Raw genomic sequence first — 20,282 nt, forward strand, 5'->3', positions numbered from 1 at the left:
CTACGAGAGGCCTGGTGCACAACATTCGTGCACTGGGGAGTGGGTGGGGGTGGGGGCGGTCCCACAGCCCGGCCTGCGCCCTCTTGCAGTCTGGGACCCCTCCGGGGATGTCCAACTGCCGGCTTAGGCCCGCACCCCCCCCCCACTCCCCCAACAAGGCGGAGAGGCTCTCGCCACCACTGCTGCACTCGCCATCCGTGAGCCTGGCTTCTGGCTGAGTGGCACTCCCCCTTGAGGAGCACACTGACCACCAGGGGTCAGCTCCTGCATTGAGCGCCTGCCCCCTGGTGGTCAGTGCACATCAAAGGACCAGTCGTTCTGCCGTTGGGTCGATTTGCATATTAGGCTTTTATTACATAGGATGTCCTCTTGCTGCACACCACAGCCCCAACTAGTGCTATGACTGCCGATTTGTACTTCTTAACCTCCTCACCTTTTTCACCCAGTCCAACCCCCCTCCCATCTAGAAACCACCAGTTTGTCCTCTGCCCCTCTGAGTTTGTTTTTGCGTTGGTTGGTTGTTTTTTTAGATTCCATATAGGTGAAATCATATGCTATTTGTTTTTCTCTGTCTGACTGATTTCACTTAGCACAGTTCCCTCCAGGACTATCCATGTCATCACAAAGGATAAGATTTCATTCTCTTCTTTGGCTGAGTAATATTCCATTGTATATATATGTACCACATCTTTATCCAATCGTCTATCAGTGGATACTTAGGCTGCGCCCATATCTTGGCAATTGTAAATAATGCTGCAATGAAAATGGGGGTACATATATATTTTCAAGTTAATGTTTTTGGTTGTTTTTTATGTACATACTAGAGGCCCAGTGCACAAAAATTTGTGCACTCGGGGAGAAGGCGGGGTGTCCCTCAGCCCCACTTGTGCCCTCTCACAGTCTGGGACCCCTCAGGAGATAACGACCTGCTGGCTTAGGCCTGCTCCCAGGTGGCAGAGGGCAGGCCCAATCCCTAGGTGCAGCCCCTGGTCGGGCTCAGAGCAGGGCTGATTGGGGAGTTGGGGTGCCGCCCCCTGTCATGCACAGAGCAGAGCAGATCGGGAGGTTGCAATGCCACCCTCAGTCACGCTCACGGTAGGGCCGATTGGGGGGTTGGGGCACCACCCCCTGTCACACTCAAGGCAGGGTCAATGGGGAGGTTGCGGCGCCACCCCGTCACACACAGAGCAGGGCCAATCAGGGGGTTGGGGCGCTGCTCCCTGTCACTCACAGAGCAGGGCTGATCAGGGGGGTTGGGGCTCCATACCCTGTCACGCACAGAGTAGGGTCGATCAGGGGGTTGGGGCACTGCCCCCTGTCACGCTGATCCTGGTGCCAGGAGGCCTCGCGGCTCTGCTGATCCCGGTGCTGGGAGGCATATTACCCTTTTACTATATAGGATAAAGGCCTGGTGCACGGGTGGGGGGCTGGCTGGTTTGCCCTGAAGGGTGTCCTGGATCAGGGTGGGGGTCCCGCTTGGGTGCCTGGCCAGCCTGGGTGAGGGGCTGATGGCTGTTTGCAGCTGGTCACACACCCTTCAGGGTGGGGGTCCCCACTAGGGTGCCTGGCCAGTCTGGGTGAGGGGCTGAGGGCTGTTTTCAGGCTGGCGTGTGACTGAAGCTCCCAACCGCTCCTTTTTTTCTTTTTTTTTTTTATTCTGGGCCAGCTTTAGCTCTGAGGCTTGGCTCCAGCTCTGAGGCCTCGGCTGCTGAAAGCAGGTATCTGGTTTGTTTGGGTTCTATAATTGAAACACTGTTTCAACTCCAGCTCTGAGATCCCGGCTGGCTGAAAGCAGGTTTCTGGGGTTTTGTTTAGCTTCTATATTTGTAACAATGTTTCAAACTGCAAGCTCAGAGGCCGGCAGCGGCAGGCGGGGAACGTTGGCTTCCTCCGTCACTGAAGCAAGCAAGCCTCATGTTTGTTTCAAGCTGCCTGGCTGCCGGCCGCCATCTTGGCTGGCAGTTAATTTGCATATCACCCTGATTAGCCAATGGGAAGGGTAGCAGAGGTATGGCTAATTACCATGTTTCTCTTTTATTAGATAGGATACTCAGAAGTGGAATTGCTGGTTCATATGGTAGTTCTATTTTTAATTTTTGAGAAACCTCCATACTGTTTTCCATAGTGGCTGCAACAATGTATAATCCCAGCAAGAGTGCACGAGGCTTCCCTTTTGTCCACATCCTCCCCAACACTTGTTTGTTGATTTATTGATGCTACCCATTCTGACAGGTGTGAGGTGACACCTCATTAGGGTTTTAATTGGCATTTCTCTGATGATTAGTAATGTTGAGCGTCTTCTCATAAGTCTGTTGGTCATTTGTATGTCCTCTTTGGAGAAATGTCTATTCAGGTCCTCTATCCAGTTTTTAATTGGATTTTTTTTGTAGTTGTTGTTTGTTTTTTTGTAAGTTATATGAGTTCCTTATATATTTTACTTATTAACCTCTTATCAGATGTGTCATTGCTGAATATTTTCCCCGTTAGCCAGGCTGTGCAAAACCTGTTTAATTTTATGTAGTCTCATTTGTTTATTTACTTATTTTGTTTCCCCTGCTAGAGGAGACATATTCAAAAAGATATTACTATGAGCAATGTTAAAGTTTTTACTGACTATTTTTCTTCTAGCTTTATGGTTTCAGACCTTACATTTAAGCCTTTAATCCATTTGAGTTTACGCTTATAGATTGTGTGATCCATTTACATTTAAAGTAATTATTGATAGGTAATGTAGTTATTGCCATTTTATTATTCATATTTTTTATTATTCATGTTTTTATCTTTTTTCTCCTTTTGCTTAAAGAAGTCCTCTTAACATTTCTTATAATATTAGTTTGATGGTGATGGACCCCTTTAGCTTTTCTTGTCTGTGAAGCTCTTTATCTGACTTTCAATTCTAAATGATAGCTTTGCTGGGTAGAGTGATCTGGGTTGTAGGTCCTCCCTTTTCATCACTTTGAAAATTTCTCATGCCACTCCCTCTGGCCTGTAGTGTTTCTGTTGAGAAATCAGCTGACAATCTTATGGGAGCTCCCTTGTAGGTAACTAACTGCTTTTCTCCTGCTGCTTTTAAGGTTCTTTGTTTTTAACCTTTGCCATTTTAATTATGATGTGTCTTGGGGAGGGCCTCCTTGGATTCATCTTGTTTGGGACTCTTGGCACTTCATGGACTTGTATGTCAATTTCCTTCACCAGGTTAAGGAGTTTTCAGTCATTATTTCATCAGATAGATTTTCAATTCCTTGATCTCTCTCTCTCTTTCTTCTTCTAGTACCCTTATGATGCAAATGTTACACTTGATGTTGTCCCAGAGGTACCTTAAATTTTCCTCTTTTTAAAAAGTTATTTCTGCCTGGCCAGTGTGGATCAGTGGTTGTGCATCAACCTATGAACCAGGAGGTCACAGTTCAATTCCTGGTCAGAGCACATGCCTGGTGTTATGAGCTCAATCCCCAGTAGGGGGCAGAAGGGAGGCAGCTGATCAATGATTCTCATCATTGATGTTTCTATCTCTCTCTCCCTCGCCCTCCCTCTCTAAAATCAATTTAAAAAGTATTTAAAAATAAATTAATTAGTTAAAAATAAATTATTTCTTTCTGCTATTCTGAGTAGGTGTTTTCTGCTACTTTGTTGTCCAGATTACTGATTCAATCCTTTGCTTCCTCTAATCTGGTGTTATTCCCTCTAATATATTCTTCATTTCAGCTATTATATTCTTCATTTTTGACTGGTTCTTTTAAAAAATCTTTATTGTTGAAAGTATTGCAGATGTCCGCTTTTTTCCTCCATTGACCTCTCCACCCGGGTCCCTCCTCCTCTGCAGACCTTCACTGCCCTAGTGTCTGTGTCCATGAGTCCTGCATATCTGCATGTAAGTTCTTTAGCTAATCTCTTCCGCCCTTCCCTCTGAAATATATCAATTTGTTCCATGCTTCCATATCTCTGGTTCTATTTTGTTCATCAGTTTATTTTGCTCACTTGATTCCACATGTGAGATCATGTGATACTTCTCTCTCTGGCTGGCTTATTTTACTTAGCATAATACTTTCTGGGTCATTCCACGCTGTCTCAAAGGGTAATAGATCCTTCTTTTTTATAGTTGCATAGTATTCCATTGTGTAAATGTACCACAGCTTTTTTATCCACTCATCTACTGATGGGCACTTGGGCTGTTTCCAGATCTCAGCTATTGTAAACTGTGCTGCTATGAACACAGGGGTTCATACATTCTTTCTGATTGGTGTTTTGGGTTTCTTAGGATATATTCTTAGAAGTGGGATCACTGGGTCAAATGGCAGTTCCATTTTTTAATTTTTTGAGGAAACTCCACACTGTTTCGCATAGTGGTTGTACCAGCCTGCATTCCCACCAGCAGTGCACTGGGGTTCCCTTTTCTCCACATGCTCCCCAGCACTTGTTAGTTTGTTGTTGATAGTCATTCCGGTAGGTGGGAGGTGATGTCTCATTGTGGTTTTAATTTACATTTCTCTCATGATTACTGACGTTTTCATATGTCTCTTAGCCATTTGTATGTCCTCTTTGGAAAATTGTCTATTCAAGTCTTCTGCCCATTTTTTATTTTTATTTTTTTTTAAATTAAATCTTTATTGTTCAGATTATTACATCTGCCCATTTTTTAAATTGGATTGTTTGTGTTCCTTTTGTTGAGTTGTGTGAGTACTCTATATATTTTGGAAATTAGCCCCTTATCAGATGTATCATTGGCAAAACACAGTCTCCTGTACCGTGGGTTCCCTTTCATTTTGATGCTGGTTTCCTCTGCTGTACAGAAGCTTTTCAGTTTGGTACAGTCCCATTTTTCTTTTTGTCCTTTGTTTCTCTTATCCTAGGCGATGTATCTGTGAAAATTCTACGTGAGATGTCTGATATTTTGCTGCCTACATTTTCTCCAAGAATTTTTATGATTTCACAACTTACATTTAAGTCAAGTCCATTACCCATTTTGACTTTACCCTTGTGTACAGTGTAAGTTGGTGGTCTAGTTTGTTTGTTTGTTTGTTTGTTTGTTTGTTTCTTTCTTTCTTTCTTTCTTTTTCTTTTTTGCATGTACCTGTTCAATTTTCCCAACACCATTTATTAAAGATACTGTATTTACTCCATTGTATGCTCTTGTCTTCATTGTCAAATATTAATAGAGCATATGGCTTGGGTCAATTTCTGGGCTTCCTGTTCTGTCCCATTGATCTATATGCCTGTTCTTGTGCCAGTACCAGGCTGTTTTGATTATGGTGGCTTTGTAATATGACTTGATATCTGGTAATGTGATCCCTCCACCTTTGTTGTTCTTTCTCCAGATTGCTGCAGCTATTCAGGGTCTTTTTTTGTCCATATAAATGTTTGGAGTGTCTATTCTAGATTTGTGAAATAAGCCGTTGGTATTTTATGGGGACTGCATTGAATCTACAGATTGCTTTTGGTACTATGGCTATTTTATTGATGTTAAGTCTATCAATCCATGAACATGGTATATTATTCCACTTCTTTATATCTTTTTCTATCTTTTTTTTCAATATCCTGTAGTTTTCCGAGTAAGGGTCTTTTACCTCCTTGGTTAAGTTTATTCCTAAGTATCTTAATTTTTTTGTTGTTGCAATGGTAAAAGGGATTGGTGTTTTTAGTTTCTCTTTCCGAGAGATTATTGGTGTTTAAAAATGCCACCGATTTCTGGCTGACTGGTTCTATTTTATGTTTTTCAACATCTTTGTTAGAGTTCCCACTGAGTTCATCTAATCTTCCCCTGAATTACTGAGCGTCCTTTTAACCAGTGTTTTGAATTCTGTACCTGGGAGATTTTTTGCCTCCATTTCATTTCATTCCTTTTCTGGAGTTTTGCCCTGTTCTTTGGGACCTGTTTCTTTGTCTCCCCATTTTGGCTGCCTCCCTGTGCTTGTTTCTATATATTAGCTAAGGCTGCTATATCTCCCAGTGTTTGCAGGATAACCTTAGGTAGTAGGTGTCCTGAGAGGCCCAATGGTGCAGCCTCATTGGTCACCTGAGCCAGGTGCTCCAGGGGTGTCCCTTGAGTAGGCTGTGCATACTCTCCTGCTGTAGTTGAGCCTTGATTGCTGTTGGCATGTTAGTGGGTGGGACTGGCCTCGGGCTGACTCCATGACCACAGCGGATGAGCTATTGTGCAGGGCTGACCCCATGGGGTTGGATTCACTTTAGTGGGACTCTGGTCCCAGCTGAGTCCACCCTTTGGGTGTGTCATCTGTGGAAGTGGTTGGGTGGTACTCTGGTGTGGTCCAAAGCTGACCACAGGGTGTGTTGATTCTGAGGCCTCTTGGGAGGACTCCAGTGTAGGCCGAGGTTGGCCCTGTCCGTGCCTGGCCTGGGGCCACCTGGTAGGAGCTACAAAGTGGTCTGCAGCTGGTAGCTACCTGAGAGGGGCTACGCCGCAAACTGAGGCTGGCTGCCACGCTTGCTGACTTGGGGCCACTGAGCCAGAGGTACAGGCACGCAGTGGCCCGATGCTGCTTTCTGGGAGTTTGTGGACCTTTGAGAGGTTTTAGGAAGGTCTGCAGCATGGGCAGAGCCCGGCTGCTTGTGAGGACAGCCACCGGAAGAGGTGTGGGTGGTGCGCACGGTGTGTGGGATGGGTCTCAGAGAGCCTCCTGGGGTGGTGAGGGGTGTGAGCCAGGTTGATGGAGACTCAGACTTGGTGCCTTTGCCTGTAAGCTGGGTGGGGTGAGGGCTCAACAAAGGAACAATGGCACCTGCTGGCACGTTTGTCCCAGAGAGAGCTGCCCCTCCAGACCTCGCCCAGAAACCAGACCATTTTGTTTCTCTGGTGTCTCCGGTGCTTTCTGAACTGCTTCCCTTTGCTGGAGCTCAGAGCAAGCGTTCGTGACCTCAGGTCCTTGAAGGGGACGCCTGCGTCTACAGCAGCCTTCCATGTCGCCAGGTTGAGTCCCTGCTGATTTCACAGCCTGACATTGTGGGGGCTCCTCTTCCCGGGACGGATGCTCTGAGCTAGGAGCCCAGCACGGGGCTGAGGCCCCTCACGCCTCAGTGGGCATCTCTGCCACGGAGACATGCCTCCTGGTCCTTAACCACTGCGTGTGGGCGTGGGACCTGCCTCTCCACGTCTCCGCCCCTCCTGCCGGTCTCACCGTGGCTCTTCTGTGTGTCCTCAGTTCCGGGAGTCTGTTCGGCTGGTCCAGCTGTTTCTTCATGATGGCTGCTCTACACTTTAGTTGTAATTTCTTTTTTACACTTTAGTTGTAATTTTCGTGTGGTTGTGGGAGGAGGGAGGGGAGTGTTTGCCTACCCTGCCATCTTGACCAGAAGCCTCTCACAATCTTTTGGCAGCAGAGTTACTGAGGAATAGTCCCCACACCACAACTCACCCACTCAAAGTGCACGGCCGTCCGCCTCCCCACCAGGCTGAAAGCTCCAGGAGGGCGGCTCACCACGGTTCTCTGGAGCCTAGTACAGTGTCTGGCCAAGGTAGGAGCTTGGCAGATATTTGTTGAATGAATGAATGTCACAGAGTCTCGGGACCTCTGCTGGCTGTCTGAGAAGGGGGCAGAGACCTTCCCTTCCCTCAAATCACACAAGGGACTCGGGGCTACAAGGGATGGTGTGGCCGGGGGCTTGCCCTCTGGGTTGTCAGGCGAGGGAACGTGCTCAGGGAAGGTTCTGCGACAGAAGGCCTGTCTCGGCGCCCGCTGTGCCTGCCCCCAGAGCCCCACGACACCGGCTCAGAGAAGAAACCTCGGTCAAGGCAGAGATCTACAGCTGCCGGCAGCGGCGATGGCAGCACAGAGCCCGGCGGCTGCTGCACCGCCCAGGACTCCACGCGGCGCCCCTCAGGCCAGAGCCCTGGGCGGAAACGCCTGCTGCTTCTCCAGCCACGTGGAGCCCTGGACTGGTGGGGACACTGCCAGCCTCTGCCCCTGGCCCCCCGCCCCAGGGCCTGGTGAGAGCCAGAGAACACGCTGGCAGGGACAGATGTGGCACCTGCTTCCCGCCAGCAGCCCGGGGCGACCCTAACCGCACCGAGCCCTGGGGTGCACGGCCCCGGGGAAGACGGGGAGGATCTGTGGCGAGGTGTCTCTTCCGGGGACAGAGGCGCAGGGCATGTCACGGTAGTGACCCCTCGTCGGGGCTGCCCTCGATACAGCGATTGCCGTCCCGCATTCACAAATGGGGAAACCCAATGGTTAGCAAGACTGACCTCAGGCCACCTGACTCGCAGCCTCCCAGCCTGCATGGGCCGGGGATGAGGTCCCTGCTTTATAGAGAAGGAAACCGAGGCACAGAGGCTCTGCCGAGCTAAAAGCCACGACGGGGAGCCCTGCCTCTGGCTCCCCCGCCACCCCCCGCCACCCCCCACGCCCGCTCCTTCCACCCGGCACAGGAGATGCGCGGCCACCAGTGCCCACACCGCGGCGGGTACACGCGGGAGGCACCCGCCGCAGGCTTACCTGAGTCCTGGGAGCAGCTGAAGCCCGTGTCCCCCGTGCTGCTGCTGTGCCCCAGGGGCTGTCCGCCTGCCATGAGCGCCGTGAGGTGTGGGGACAGGCCCAGGTCTGAAAGGCAAAGTGGGCACTGACTGCACAAACCGCGTCCGCCCCCCCGCCCCCGGCCTTGACCCCCATTTCAGTCCCTCCGCCTCACCTCCCACTCTCCTGTCCCCTCTGTTCTCCTGCAGAACACGCTCTCAAGCCATTGACAGACTGGAAGCCGTGGCGGCCGCCCTTCCCCACTGTGCCCTGTGCCCGCCCAGGGAGTCTGCATTGTGACATAGTTGACTGGGTCCCCAGAGGGGACCTCCCGTGACAACTCAAACCTACAAGGCAGGTGGGAGAGGGGATGGGAGGTGACCTGTCCGGGGTGACTTTCCGGTTAAACGTGGAACCTGGGTGTACATTACCCCCTGAAATCCCACCTGAATGCCAAAAAGGACTTTTTAAAAAGGTTTGCACCCCCGAGCAGGAGAGAATGCTTGTCCGCTGGAAGGAGGGTGGGAGAGGCAGTGGGTGTGACCCGGAGAGAGCTGGGCTGGTTCTCACCCTGCGCCCCCAAAGCCCAGGAAGGGGAGGCCCCGGGCGCCTCTACAGTCAGGTGGGCTCGACAGACGTCTCTACAGGAAGCAGTGGCCCCAGTGTCAGCAGGAGAGCGGGGGACAGGCCCCGAGCCTGGCCTTGGAGACCCCAGACAGAGCCGCGTGGACCCTGAGAGCTGGACACGGTGCATCGGCTCGGCCGGACCTGCAGCCCAGACGCCTCCCACCAGGGGCTCGTTAGGAACCACAAAGGGAAGGCGCAGACCACAGGCCTGTGAGCAAAGCACTAGACAGACAGAGACGGGGGGATATCAAGGAAAGAAGAACAGTGGGTCTCAGAGGAGACAAGGCAGGGAGCTTAAGAAAACAAAAACGTTCGAATTTTCTCTGAAAGTTGAGAAAACAACAAATCCATAGACAAGAGGCTGTGGTGACCAGGGAGGCACCAAAAAGGAGCTCTTAGGAATGAAAACCTGAGCTCACAAGTCACACTCTGATGTGACGAGGAAGCTCTACGGCCTGGTAGACGGAAGGACCTACTGTGAGGGGCCACCGCTGTGCTCCCACAAACCCAGAAGGCGGAAACTCCGGTCTCTACCTTTCACCTGGCTTTTCTTTTTTCTTTTTTAATCCTCACCTGAGGATACCTTTTCCATGGATTTTCAGGGGGTGGCAGGTAGAGAGAAACATCAATGTGAGAGAGAGACATTGATTGGTTGCCTCCTGCATGGGGTCTGACTGGGGCTGGAGATCGAACCTGCAATCCAGGTTCATGCCCTTGACTGGGAACCGAACCTGCAACCCCTCAGGGCATGGGCCAGCCCTCCGACCACTGAGCCACACCGGCCAGGGCTTCACCTGGTTTCCTGCGAGGACAGACACACACCCTCCTCCGTTCTCTGGAGCCAAGGAGGACATGCCATGGTGGAGGGGAGGGCATGACATCCGGGAGTTGCACTCTTGCCCAGGGTTGGTGTGGCCGGCTGGGACGAGACCCCACACGACCCGCCCCTCCAGGGTCTTGACCCCAGAACAAGACTGTGTCTCAGCAGGAAGCCTCTCTTGGGAAGGAGGCCGGGGACCGTTCACTGCCAACGGGGAAGGCTGAGGCCACAGTGGGTTTGGACACCGTCTCTGAGGCTGCGGTGAAAGCCAGGAACGAGCCCCGGTCCCCACAGGGGGACTCCCCGGAGCCAGACGAGCGTGGCTGGGCTGGAAGGTCTGGGAGCCGCGCAGCCAGGTCCCCTCCAGTCCGTTCACCCAGCATTCCCCACCAGAGCGGGTGCAGTCACCCCGAGATTCTTCACGTGAAATAGCCAACCTACTGGGCTGGGCCCAATCCAACCCTTTTACATGTTATTTTAAAGGCACAAAGCAAGAGGCCCCAGGGGCCGGTCAGAAGCCGGGGGCAGCTGGAAGCCACTAGTGCCTGCGAGAGGCCATTCGCGGTGAGGTGGACATTGTGAAGTGACCCGAAGACTCTAGGTGGCACCAGGAACGGAACGTGGAAAAGCAGGTGGGAGAATTCAAAGGCTCCAGGGCGCCCCTCCCTCCCTGCAGCCCAGGCCTTTCCAAGAGGCCCAGGAGCAAGCGTGTCCTCTGCGTCCACAGGGGCCAGTGTCCTGGTCCCCGGAGGACACCGAGAAGGCACTATCCCCGGTTTCAGGAGCTGCGAGCATCAGGCGAGTGGCACTTGGATAGGCTGCCCTCCCCTGAGGTCCAGGCCACCCTCCAATTTCCCAGGGGAGCCCAGGGGAGCCTGCTAATGGGCTCTTCACAAGCAGAAGATACTTGGGTGGCTCAGCGGCAGCTGGCACCCCAGGGAGAACCTAACTTTTGACCCTTCCTAGGGGCAACAGAATGAGAAAACCAAAATGCATTCATTGTGGCTGAAATCTATGTATGAAACAGACATGACAACGTGTTTATGAAACTCCTGGCTTCCCAGAGTCAGCTGGGAGCTCCAGCTATTTCTGGAATTCCACTCTGCCTCTGCTCATAGGCGCCGTCAGGAAAAGTAACTCCATGTCCTCGTCCGTAGGTTACAGCTTTGCAGGTGCCCAGCCACATGGAGATGCACAAGGGCAAGACAGGGCCTCCGCGTTGTTTCCTGCTGGCTTCGGGATGGGTCTTGTCCTCCTTGGCCCTTGATGACAACTAGTAGGGGTGCACTGTCTAGGGGGAGGGGGGCCCCGAAGCAGGCTTGGGACAGGGGCTGAGGAGCCTCCTGCAGATCCAAGTTGTGCCCCACAGAGGGCACTAGACCAGGGTGTGCTCAGCCTTGGCTTGGCCAGAGGGGCCAGAGAGGGAGGCGGAGGCCAGGTTTCCCCATCAGAGTCATTCCCAGCATGGACGGGGCGGGGTGCCGAGCTGCCGGGCACCGTATCCTGCTGTTCCCAGGCTCTTGCTGTGCTGCTGGCCCCGGCCTGGGAACCTGCGGGGAAGAGGCAACAGGGACCCCCCAGCTCCCATTCCTGGAGAAGGCGAACATCTTCTGTCCCACACACTCCTCAACCCAAAGTCCCCCCACAAGACTGCTCCTCCCTCAATGAGCAGGAGACCGCCAGCTGCCTTCAACTTGCCAACCCAACCACAGCTGGTGTTTTCCGCCCGTTCTCACAGCCTCCCCAGCTCTTCCAGGGTAATCACCAGTGACTTGCATGGAGAATCTTGGCCTGAAAAGCAGACGTTTCCTTTCGTTCTGTCTACCCGCTCCTCCTCCATTCGCTTTCCTCATTTGTTCCCCCTTCCTCATTCTTAACTTCATAAAAAAACATTAAAAAAATTTTTTTTTGCCTAGAAGATAAGTGATTTTACAAAATCTGAACAAATACACTAACCACTGAAATAAAAACAAACCCTGGAGGTACTTGTGGCTCACAAGTCACACTTGCAAACATGATCTCGCAAGTGTCCTGGGTGGGCATTCCGGTGGCTGATATATGGGGAGATTTCGTTTCTCCTTTGGTCAAAATAAAAAGTCCCAGAATGCCTTCCTCTCTCCATCAACCCAGGAAATAAGCCAGTGATGTTGGCTTATGTAACTGCCTCAGGGAACGGCTCTCCTGGCATCACTACCGTGAGCACTCGTGATCATTAGGAGGGTTCTGTCGCCCCGCCCTGCCTGTTTCATGAAGAGGAAGACGCAATTTGAGTGGTGTGAGTTGCCCACAGTCATCCAGCAAGAGCTGAGAACTGCAGGTGCGTGTGGGCTCTTTCCACCAGCACCTGGTAAGTGCCCTCAAAATCTCTCTTCCCATAGCTCGTCCCGGTGAGGACCCCCTCACACATGACCCTAAAACCCAGCTGCTTCTCCATGAGGACAACAGAGGAGTAACTGCAGGAGGCAAGATCCGCGCCCCCCCCCACCCCCCCCAACCATGGGAAAAACAGGCGGCAGTGGAAGGAGCAACAGGACGTTTAACAGTAGCCTCCAAGCCTCTCCTCTGATGTGCTTACTAATGACAGACAAATAGTGGCGGTAGGTGGAGGAACCTGGCCGGCACCACCTTCCCTGTAGGGAGTGAGAGTCTGCCCCTCACCCCAATTCACACACGGAAGCCCTCACCCCCGGTGTGAGGGCATTTGGAGATGGGCCTTTGGGAGGTGATCAGATGAGGTCGCTGGGGTGGGATTCTCATAAGAAGAGACCGGAGAGCTTGTTCTCTCCCACCCCTGCCCCATGAGCGCACACGGCAAGGAGACAGCCGGGCGAGAACCGCACCAGCACCCTGCCGTCTGGCACCCGGTCCCCGACTCCCAGCCTCCTGAACTGTGAGAACAGAAATGTCTGCTGTGTAAGCCACCAGGCCGTGGTGTTTCCTTACAGGCGCTCGAGCTGACGAAGACATCGCCCAAGAGATGAAGGGTGCCATGGCAATAAGGCACAGGGCCACACGTGCCCCTGACATGATCACTAAGGGGCACGTGACCCCTGGCGTTCCCGCCAAAAGCCTATAACCTCCTTCTGATCCCGAGATCACACACTGAGGGACTGCTACCAAACCCTGACCAGCGCTGCACAGAAGTGTCCATGTCATGGAGACAAGGACAGAACACAGACGTGAAGAAGACAAAGGGAGACTGATGGCGAAGTGGGAGCGGAAGAGACGTGAGCGGAAAACCGGCGGCATCTGAACCACGTCTGTCGTCGGTGCCGGTGTCACTGTCGGGGTTGGTGACGCCTGTGGTTAGGCACTATGGTCACTCTAGGGGAGGCTGGGCTTTTCCAACCCTCCCAAGGCTAAATTATTTAAAATAAAAAGGCCTATAAAGGTCTGTCCCTGACTGGAGTCTTCCTGTGGGTCCCATCAAAGAGGACAGATGGTGTCCAGAACCTTGTTTGTCCTGAGTCAGTTGTCCGGCTGAGGGCCTCGCAGGGACAGAGTGGCATTTCAGTGTGTGTGTGTGTGGGGGGGGGGGCTGCATTATGAGGGACGACCTAGGACACCCGTGACCTGGGACGAACGGCCAAGGACATCTCAGGATGAGCGGTGAGGGGGCGGCCGCTGCTGTACAGAAGTTGGAAGGAAGAGCTTGGCCGAGGGAAGGCAGCTGGTGGTGCTGGGTTCCTTCTTCTCGGGCAGGGGAGCTGTTCCCTCCAGGCCAGGACAGTGGCCGGGGAGGGGAGGGGGGCGGACAGCAAGCAGATTTCTGAACTCTGGCGCCCCCTGCCGTGCGCTGCTCCGCTCAGGAAAGCTGCGGGCATCACAGTGGGCCCTCTGGGTGCTCCTCCCCCAAAGGAAACCTGTACTTGGAGCCTGGAGGCCACAGCCCGTGTGAGACCTCGGCCAGCACCACGCCAGGGCGGCGAGAGCGTCCCGTTCCCGACCAGTTCCCTCGTTACCTGTGATCCTGTTGGAAATGCTGAAGAGCCTGGACGTCCTCTGCCGCTGGACGAAGGGCTCCCGGTAATACCGGTCCCCGAAGCACATGCCCAGCAGCTCCCTGCGAACCGTCTTGTTCCAGAGTCCGTAAATGAGGGGGTGGCAGACGGCGCTGGAGAAGCTCAGCCACGTGGCCCAGGTCTCCAGGCTCGGGGAGACGCAGTTCTTGCCCCAGAGGGCCTCGCAGGTGATGACCACCATGTAGGGGCCCCAGGTGACCATGAAGGCGCCCAGCACCACCAGGATGGTGATGAGGGCTTTGCACTGGTTGGCGGAGTAGACGACGCCCTGGAAGGCGTTCCTCCGACTGCCCGAGGAGGAGGTGGAGGTGCTGGAGTTCTTGCGCCCGGTCCCCTGGGCGTCCTCCTGCCCCAGGACCACCGTGCCACAGTGCACCTTGCGGGCCTTGACCCTGGCCACGCGGAAGATGAAGCCGTAGCACACGAGCATGACCAGGAAGGGGAACAGGGCGCACCAGATCTGCCAGAAGGCCGTGTAGCCGGGCTCCCGGTGCCACGCCGCCACGCACATCCACTTGAACTCGTCAAACTCCACGGAAGACCAACCAAAGAGAGGCGGCAGGCAGCCGATGAGCGAGTGGAGCCAGATGTAGACAAGAGCCATCACGGCTCGGTTCCCCGTAATCTTCATGGGGTACACCATGGGGTACAGGACAGCGTAGTAGCTGGGAAGGACGGGAGGCGAGAGAGGATCAAAACAGAGAAAACACCAGGCTGGGCACGCGCTGCTTTCCGGGCGGAGAGCACCTCCCCACCCAGATCGTGACCGAGGGACATGCTGGCTGGGAGAGGACTTCCCCGAGGGCAATGCACGCAGGGGAGGGGTGGCCACGCAGGCGCCGCCTGGTGCAGGCAGGACGTGCGCAAGGACTGTGGCTACGAGCCTCACATATCACCTGTGAAGCCACCTCATCCACCAGGACCGTCTTGAGTCACTGGGGACCCAGCTCCGAGGTCAGCCCAAGGCTGCCGGTCTCACATCTGGCCTGGACATGGCGTTTCCGTGTGCAGGACTGCGGTGTGGACAGAATCGTGCATGTGCCCCGGGCACAGCCATCTGTTACCCTGGCGCCTGGGTTTACAACTCACAAGGCCGTGCGTGCAGCAGAGAGAGAAACAGGGCTCCGAGCAGGGGCGCCTGGCTCCACGGTGGCTCTGCCGTCTGCTGGCTGTGTGGCCCGGGGAAGCCGACTCAACCTCCCAGAGCTCTGTTCTCCCATCTGCGACACGGAGCCACTGAGCCTCGCCACCGATCTGTGGGAGGACGGAGTGTGCCCGCGAGGGCCGGGCCTGCCCCGCGCCACCCTTCAAAGGGCAGTGGGGGCCCGGCTTGTCTCTGCCTGGCCACCCACTGCTCCCCTTCCTTCTTGAGGACGGGACGCCCTCTTGTTCGTGCTCCCGTAAAGCTGCTGTGACCACAGCAGCCCGAGTCCTGGGGAACGAGCCAGGCCGTTCTGGCGGCCACCTTGCCCGGTGACGGGTGGAGACGCTGGCCTGGGTCCCATCATCCTGGCAAAGGAAATGTGAGGGGACTTTGCCGAGGGCACTTCTGAGAACATTTCCTTCACAATCAAAAAGAACCAAGGCTAGTTTCTTTGTTTCTGAAACACATGCGGCCCCTGGCCTCAGGCCCCAGGGTGGCCAGGCAGCAGGGGTGGGGGTGCCGCCTACAGCAGTGATGGCGAACCTATGTCACCTCTGACACGCGAACTCATTGTTTTGGTTGATTTTTCTTTGTTAAATGGCATTTAAATATATAAAATAAACATCAAAAATATAAATCTTTGTTTTACTATGGTTGCAAATATCAAAACATTTCTATATGTGACACGGGACCAGAGTTAAGTTAGGGTTTTTCAAAATGCTGACACGCCGAGCTCAAAAGGTTCGCCACCACTGGCCTAGAGAATGCCAGCTGTCCTGGCTCCTCTGACCAACCCGCCTGGACATCGCAAAAACAATCTCGATGAATAACCTTCCTTTGCAGCACGGCCTCTGGCTATTCTCAAGACGCTGTTAGTGTTAGCACTTTTTGGGCTTCATTGTGACAAATGGTGTTTATATCCCTCGTGGACTAAGGTTCTGGCAGGAGCAAGTCCAGCCGAGACAGTGAGTTCTCCCAGCTGCGTCCGAGCCCCATGGGCATGCCCAGCCCGAGGAGCCCCCCCAGCCGGCCAGAGCACTGCCATGTGCCCCACACCTGCCAGCGGTTATTTGGTTTCGGGAGGGTGGGGGGATGGGGGGGAATTTACATACATGGAAATGCACAAATCTGCCCCTCTATCATTTCCGTGTCTGCCACAAAAGATGGATTTCATAGATTTGAAACTTCATGTTTGAAATTTAAGCCTCATTCAGGCAGGTTCAGAGGAAAATGGAGAAAGGGCAGCTTCCCCCGCAGGGGACGCAGGCGGAGTGGGGGTGGGGGGAGGGTCCCTTTGCTCCCTGTACCCTCAGCTGTCTTCTGGAGGCCTCCGTCTGCTCTCCAACAACTCACGCTTCGCCCGGAGCCCAAACAGGCCTTGTCCCCTGAGGCTTCCTGATGTCACCTGTTGCTGAAAGGCCGCCGGGCACATATGGGCTCCAACACTCAGCTCCCCTGCACGAGAGCAGTGACCTTGATATGACCCTGGCTTTAACAGGAGGCTCCCCGCCCCGGGGAGCACAGTAACTCACGCTGAGCGTGGCTTTCCTCACCGGAACTGACAGGCCGTGGCTCCAGCTACTAGTACTTTCTCTGATTGGAACGCGGCTGAGAGCTGGAGTTCCATCCGGCGTGAATGACCGCCGGCTCCCTTCCCTCAACGTCTTCCCCCGTGCGGACAGCCGCCAGGACTCTGGCCTTGGGCCTGGCCTGTGCCCTGGATGGACAATCCAGCGACCATTTGTCACTAAAACCCTGGTGGTCCCAAGGGAACCCGGGGACTGTGTCAGCCACGGACAGTGTCACGGGCTCGTCCCCTCTGTGCTTCCCTGACCGCTTCTTCCCCAATTCTGTACGTCACGCTGAACCTGAGTCTACCCTCCTGCCCCGAGGAAGTCCCCCCTCGCCTGGGATGAATGAGCTGACCATCAGCAAAATGCAAATCACCAAGCTGAATCCAGGGGGGAACTCGCCACGGAAGCCACGCGCCCCCTCAGACAGCACACAGCGGGAACGGAGGGCGCCTGTCGGATGCAGCAAGGGTACCCGCAGGGCCCTCCTCACTGGGCCACCACACCACGAGGAGGGCCACCACACCACGAGGAGGGCCACCACACCACGAGGAGGGCCACCACACCACGAGGAGGGCCACCAGCCTGCAGGGCAGGGGCACCTCTCAGGCGCCTGCATCTCCGTCCCTGGGTTGTCTGCCTTCCCCGGCTCTCCTTCCACCTGGAGGGGAGGTTGGTGAGGTCCCTGCACTGTGGACAGGGGACAGTGTTTCCTCTTTGCGTCCCCACCCCAAACCCAGCTCTGGCCAGCTCAGGTCAAAGCAACAGGCAGCGAACAGCAGGTCCAATCCCTCCTCTGCCACGGCACCTTCCGCAGCTGCTGTTCTCATCTGTACGCTAAGAATCGGGGGTCTCTATGACTGTTTTTTTCAAAGCCATGGAACCTCTTTTAAAAAAACTACAGAGAGAATTATATATAAACATATACAAATATTACAGATCACATACACATGGGCACTGGGCTCCAATGCCCACTGCCAGCCCTCCCAGGGTGCAGCCTCTCCCTCTTGGCCTGGGCAGGGGCAGGGACGTAATGCTGGAAAGGGCTCCATGTTCAATGACACTAAACAGAATGCGAGAACAAACACCTATATAATAAATGAGAAATAAAGCTCCACGCAAGAGAGACGAGGTCAGACCCGAGGTCCTCTGGCTGAAGGGACGGAAGCGAAGGCAGACTCTGCTTTCTCCCCTGGCCCCACAGAGCCCGGCATCCTCCCAAGGAACTCAGCGTGACAGTCCCAGGGCCAGGTGACCGCTCCGGGTCCCTCTGCACAGCTTCCTAACTCCCCCACCCTCCCTCCTGCGGCAAGCTTACCGGTCGATGGCAATGACCCCGAGGGTGAGCATGCTGGCCGAGCTGATGAGCAGGTACAGGAGGGCGGAGAAGTTGCACCAGACCACCCCGAAGATCCATTCCCGCCGAATGGAGCTGGTCACCACGAAGGGCAGCACCAGCACGGACAGCAGGAAGTTGGACAGCGTCAGGCTGAAGACGAACTTGTTGCTGAGGGTGAGGAGGTAGGACTTCTTGTACAAGGTGACCACGATGACCAGGTTGCCCAGGCAGACGAAAATGGTGATGACCACGATGGCGATGAACTCGGTGACGATGGCGCCCCCTTCACCAGCCGCCGCCCCCGTGCGGTTGCTCAGCTCCTTCCAGTGGCCCAGAGAGGAGTTGAGGCTCATGGTCAGTGCGCCTGGGCGTGGGGTGGGCGCAGCATGCTGGATGACTGGAGGGACAGGGCAAGACAAGACGGGGGACAGGAGAAGGTCATCGGATCAGATCACCTGACCTCCACAGAGAGCAGCAGGGGCCCCAGGCCCCCAGCTCGTCCAGAGACTCAGCCAGTGAACGAGGCACCCCTCCATTCTAGATGACCCATCCGTCCCGCAAGGCCAGCAGTTCCGACCCTGAATGCACCGAGTCACCCTGAGTGTCAGCTCCAAGGGTCACCTGCTAGATGCTGGTCCCAGAGACCAGAGGTGCACCTAGGAGAATCTGCATGTGAAACGGGCTGGAGCAGGTGGTTCTGGTACAAGTGGCTTACGGGGCACACTGCGGGCGGCTCCTGCCACTCCCTGACCCCGCAGCAGCCTCGCCCCGGGAGCGTCCCTGACAGGCAGCCTCTCAGGCTCCACCTGGGACTCACAGCACCAGGTCCGGGTGCTGCTCCCCCCACTTCCTCCTGCTGACCCGTGTGCACTGAAGGCTGGCAGCAGGACTCCTGTGGGCGCTATCCTGAGGCCCCTGAGCGGGGCAGAAGCAACTGCACTTCGCACGGAGACGTTGCCATCGCTCCGGCCGGACAAGGACCCGGGCACTGAGTATCAGTAGGAAGTGGAGGACCAGGTAGGGGTCTGGGCCCAAGGGCTTCATTCTCGGTGAGGCGCGGTTCCTGCGCTCAGGAAACTGGCTCAGGATTTGGCTAAAACTCAACATTGACACATGTTAGCATTCAAGGCTGCCCGTGGATGTCTCTCCAAAAATGTGTGTCTGCTACAATCAGCCAAAGAATCCCACGATCACTTCCCCACCTGCTCTGGTTCCTCACCAACAGAAGACACCAGAAAGAAAGGAGAGATTGCTTTGCATGAGCCAGACAGGAAGAGCCGGTGCCGACCACCTCTCACAGCCGGGCCGCTGGGCTGACCCACACCCACATCTCCACCAAACACCTCTGGCCACAGGAGCTGCTGGTATGGGAGGCAGGCCTGGCCTCACCAGCAGTTCTAGTTACAAAGATTCCCTTCAGATGGGGCCTGGCCGCTGTGGGTCATGACCACGGGCCCCATGCCCGCTCGCTTGAGCAGGACCCAATCATCCTAGTCTCTCCTGCATTTGACAGCCTCGGAACACATCACAAGTTACTTCTTTCCCTTCTCCAGATAACGTCTCCCAGATCCCAAGATGCCGTCCAGGCTGCCCCTAACTCAGACGCCTGCTGGGGACCTGCTCATGGATGTCTGTGACCCTCTCGACTTGTGGTCCCCAATCCTGCACACCCCATCCTGGATGTGGTGGGTGAGTGTTGAGGACAAAGGGGCAATTTCCTCCATGATCAGGATAATCTCAAAGAAGTGTTTTCCTTTAGCAAGTGTATCAGCCTGTCGGGCTTACTGAGCTTATGTAAGTGTGAGCTCAACTAAAACCCCACGCTTACACACATCCGAATTTCTGTGAAGGTAGGCACCCCCAAAACTGAAACTATGAAATTAATGTTTTTAAGCCTAAACACAAAACATTACTTCTATTAAATTTTATTTTGTGCATTTGGCCGGTGTGTCCAGGCTGCTAAAGTATTCTGAATTTTGATTCAGTGATGCAATGTGCTAGGTTACTCCAGCTTTGTGCCACGACTACACTTTATAGATAAGCCTCGTATGTCTGTCTTTGGGAGGTCATTGTGGGTTTTGTCTTTATTTTGTGAGTTGTAGACTTTGTTAACTCTTATATGTAAATGATTAATTGGTGTCTCAAAATAAGGCCCTACATAAGCCTGTTACTCTTAACTGCACACGTGATAACACAGTGGCTAAGAAAACAGACTTTGAGAGCCCTGGCTGGGTAGCTCACATGGCTAGACCATAGTCATGATACGCCAAGGTTGCAGGTTCGATCCCCGT

General features: G+C 54.2%; 1 protein-coding gene across 6 annotated transcripts in view; it reads right to left on the bottom strand.

Moving 5' to 3' along the window:
- Nucleotides 1-20,282, bottom strand: part of GPR161 (G protein-coupled receptor 161) — a 36,134-nt gene that overhangs the window by 2,620 nt on the left and 13,232 nt on the right. For all 6 annotated transcript variants that reach the window (XM_059675541.1, XM_059675542.1, XM_059675545.1 and 3 more), the window contains exons 2-4: nucleotides 17,971-18,388; nucleotides 13,878-14,602; nucleotides 8,451-8,555 (exon numbers count right to left, since the gene is read on the bottom strand). In XM_059675541.1, the coding sequence (XP_059531524.1) occupies nucleotides 8,451-8,555; nucleotides 13,878-14,602; nucleotides 17,971-18,344 (1,204 nt within the window). In that variant the 5' untranslated portion in view covers nucleotides 18,345-18,388. The remainder of the gene's footprint in view (nucleotides 1-8,450; nucleotides 8,556-13,877; nucleotides 14,603-17,970; nucleotides 18,389-20,282) is intronic.

This window comes from Myotis daubentonii, chromosome 18 (assembly GCF_963259705.1).
Source record: "Myotis daubentonii chromosome 18, mMyoDau2.1, whole genome shotgun sequence".
Classification (NCBI taxonomy): Eukaryota; Metazoa; Chordata; class Mammalia; order Chiroptera; family Vespertilionidae; genus Myotis; species Myotis daubentonii.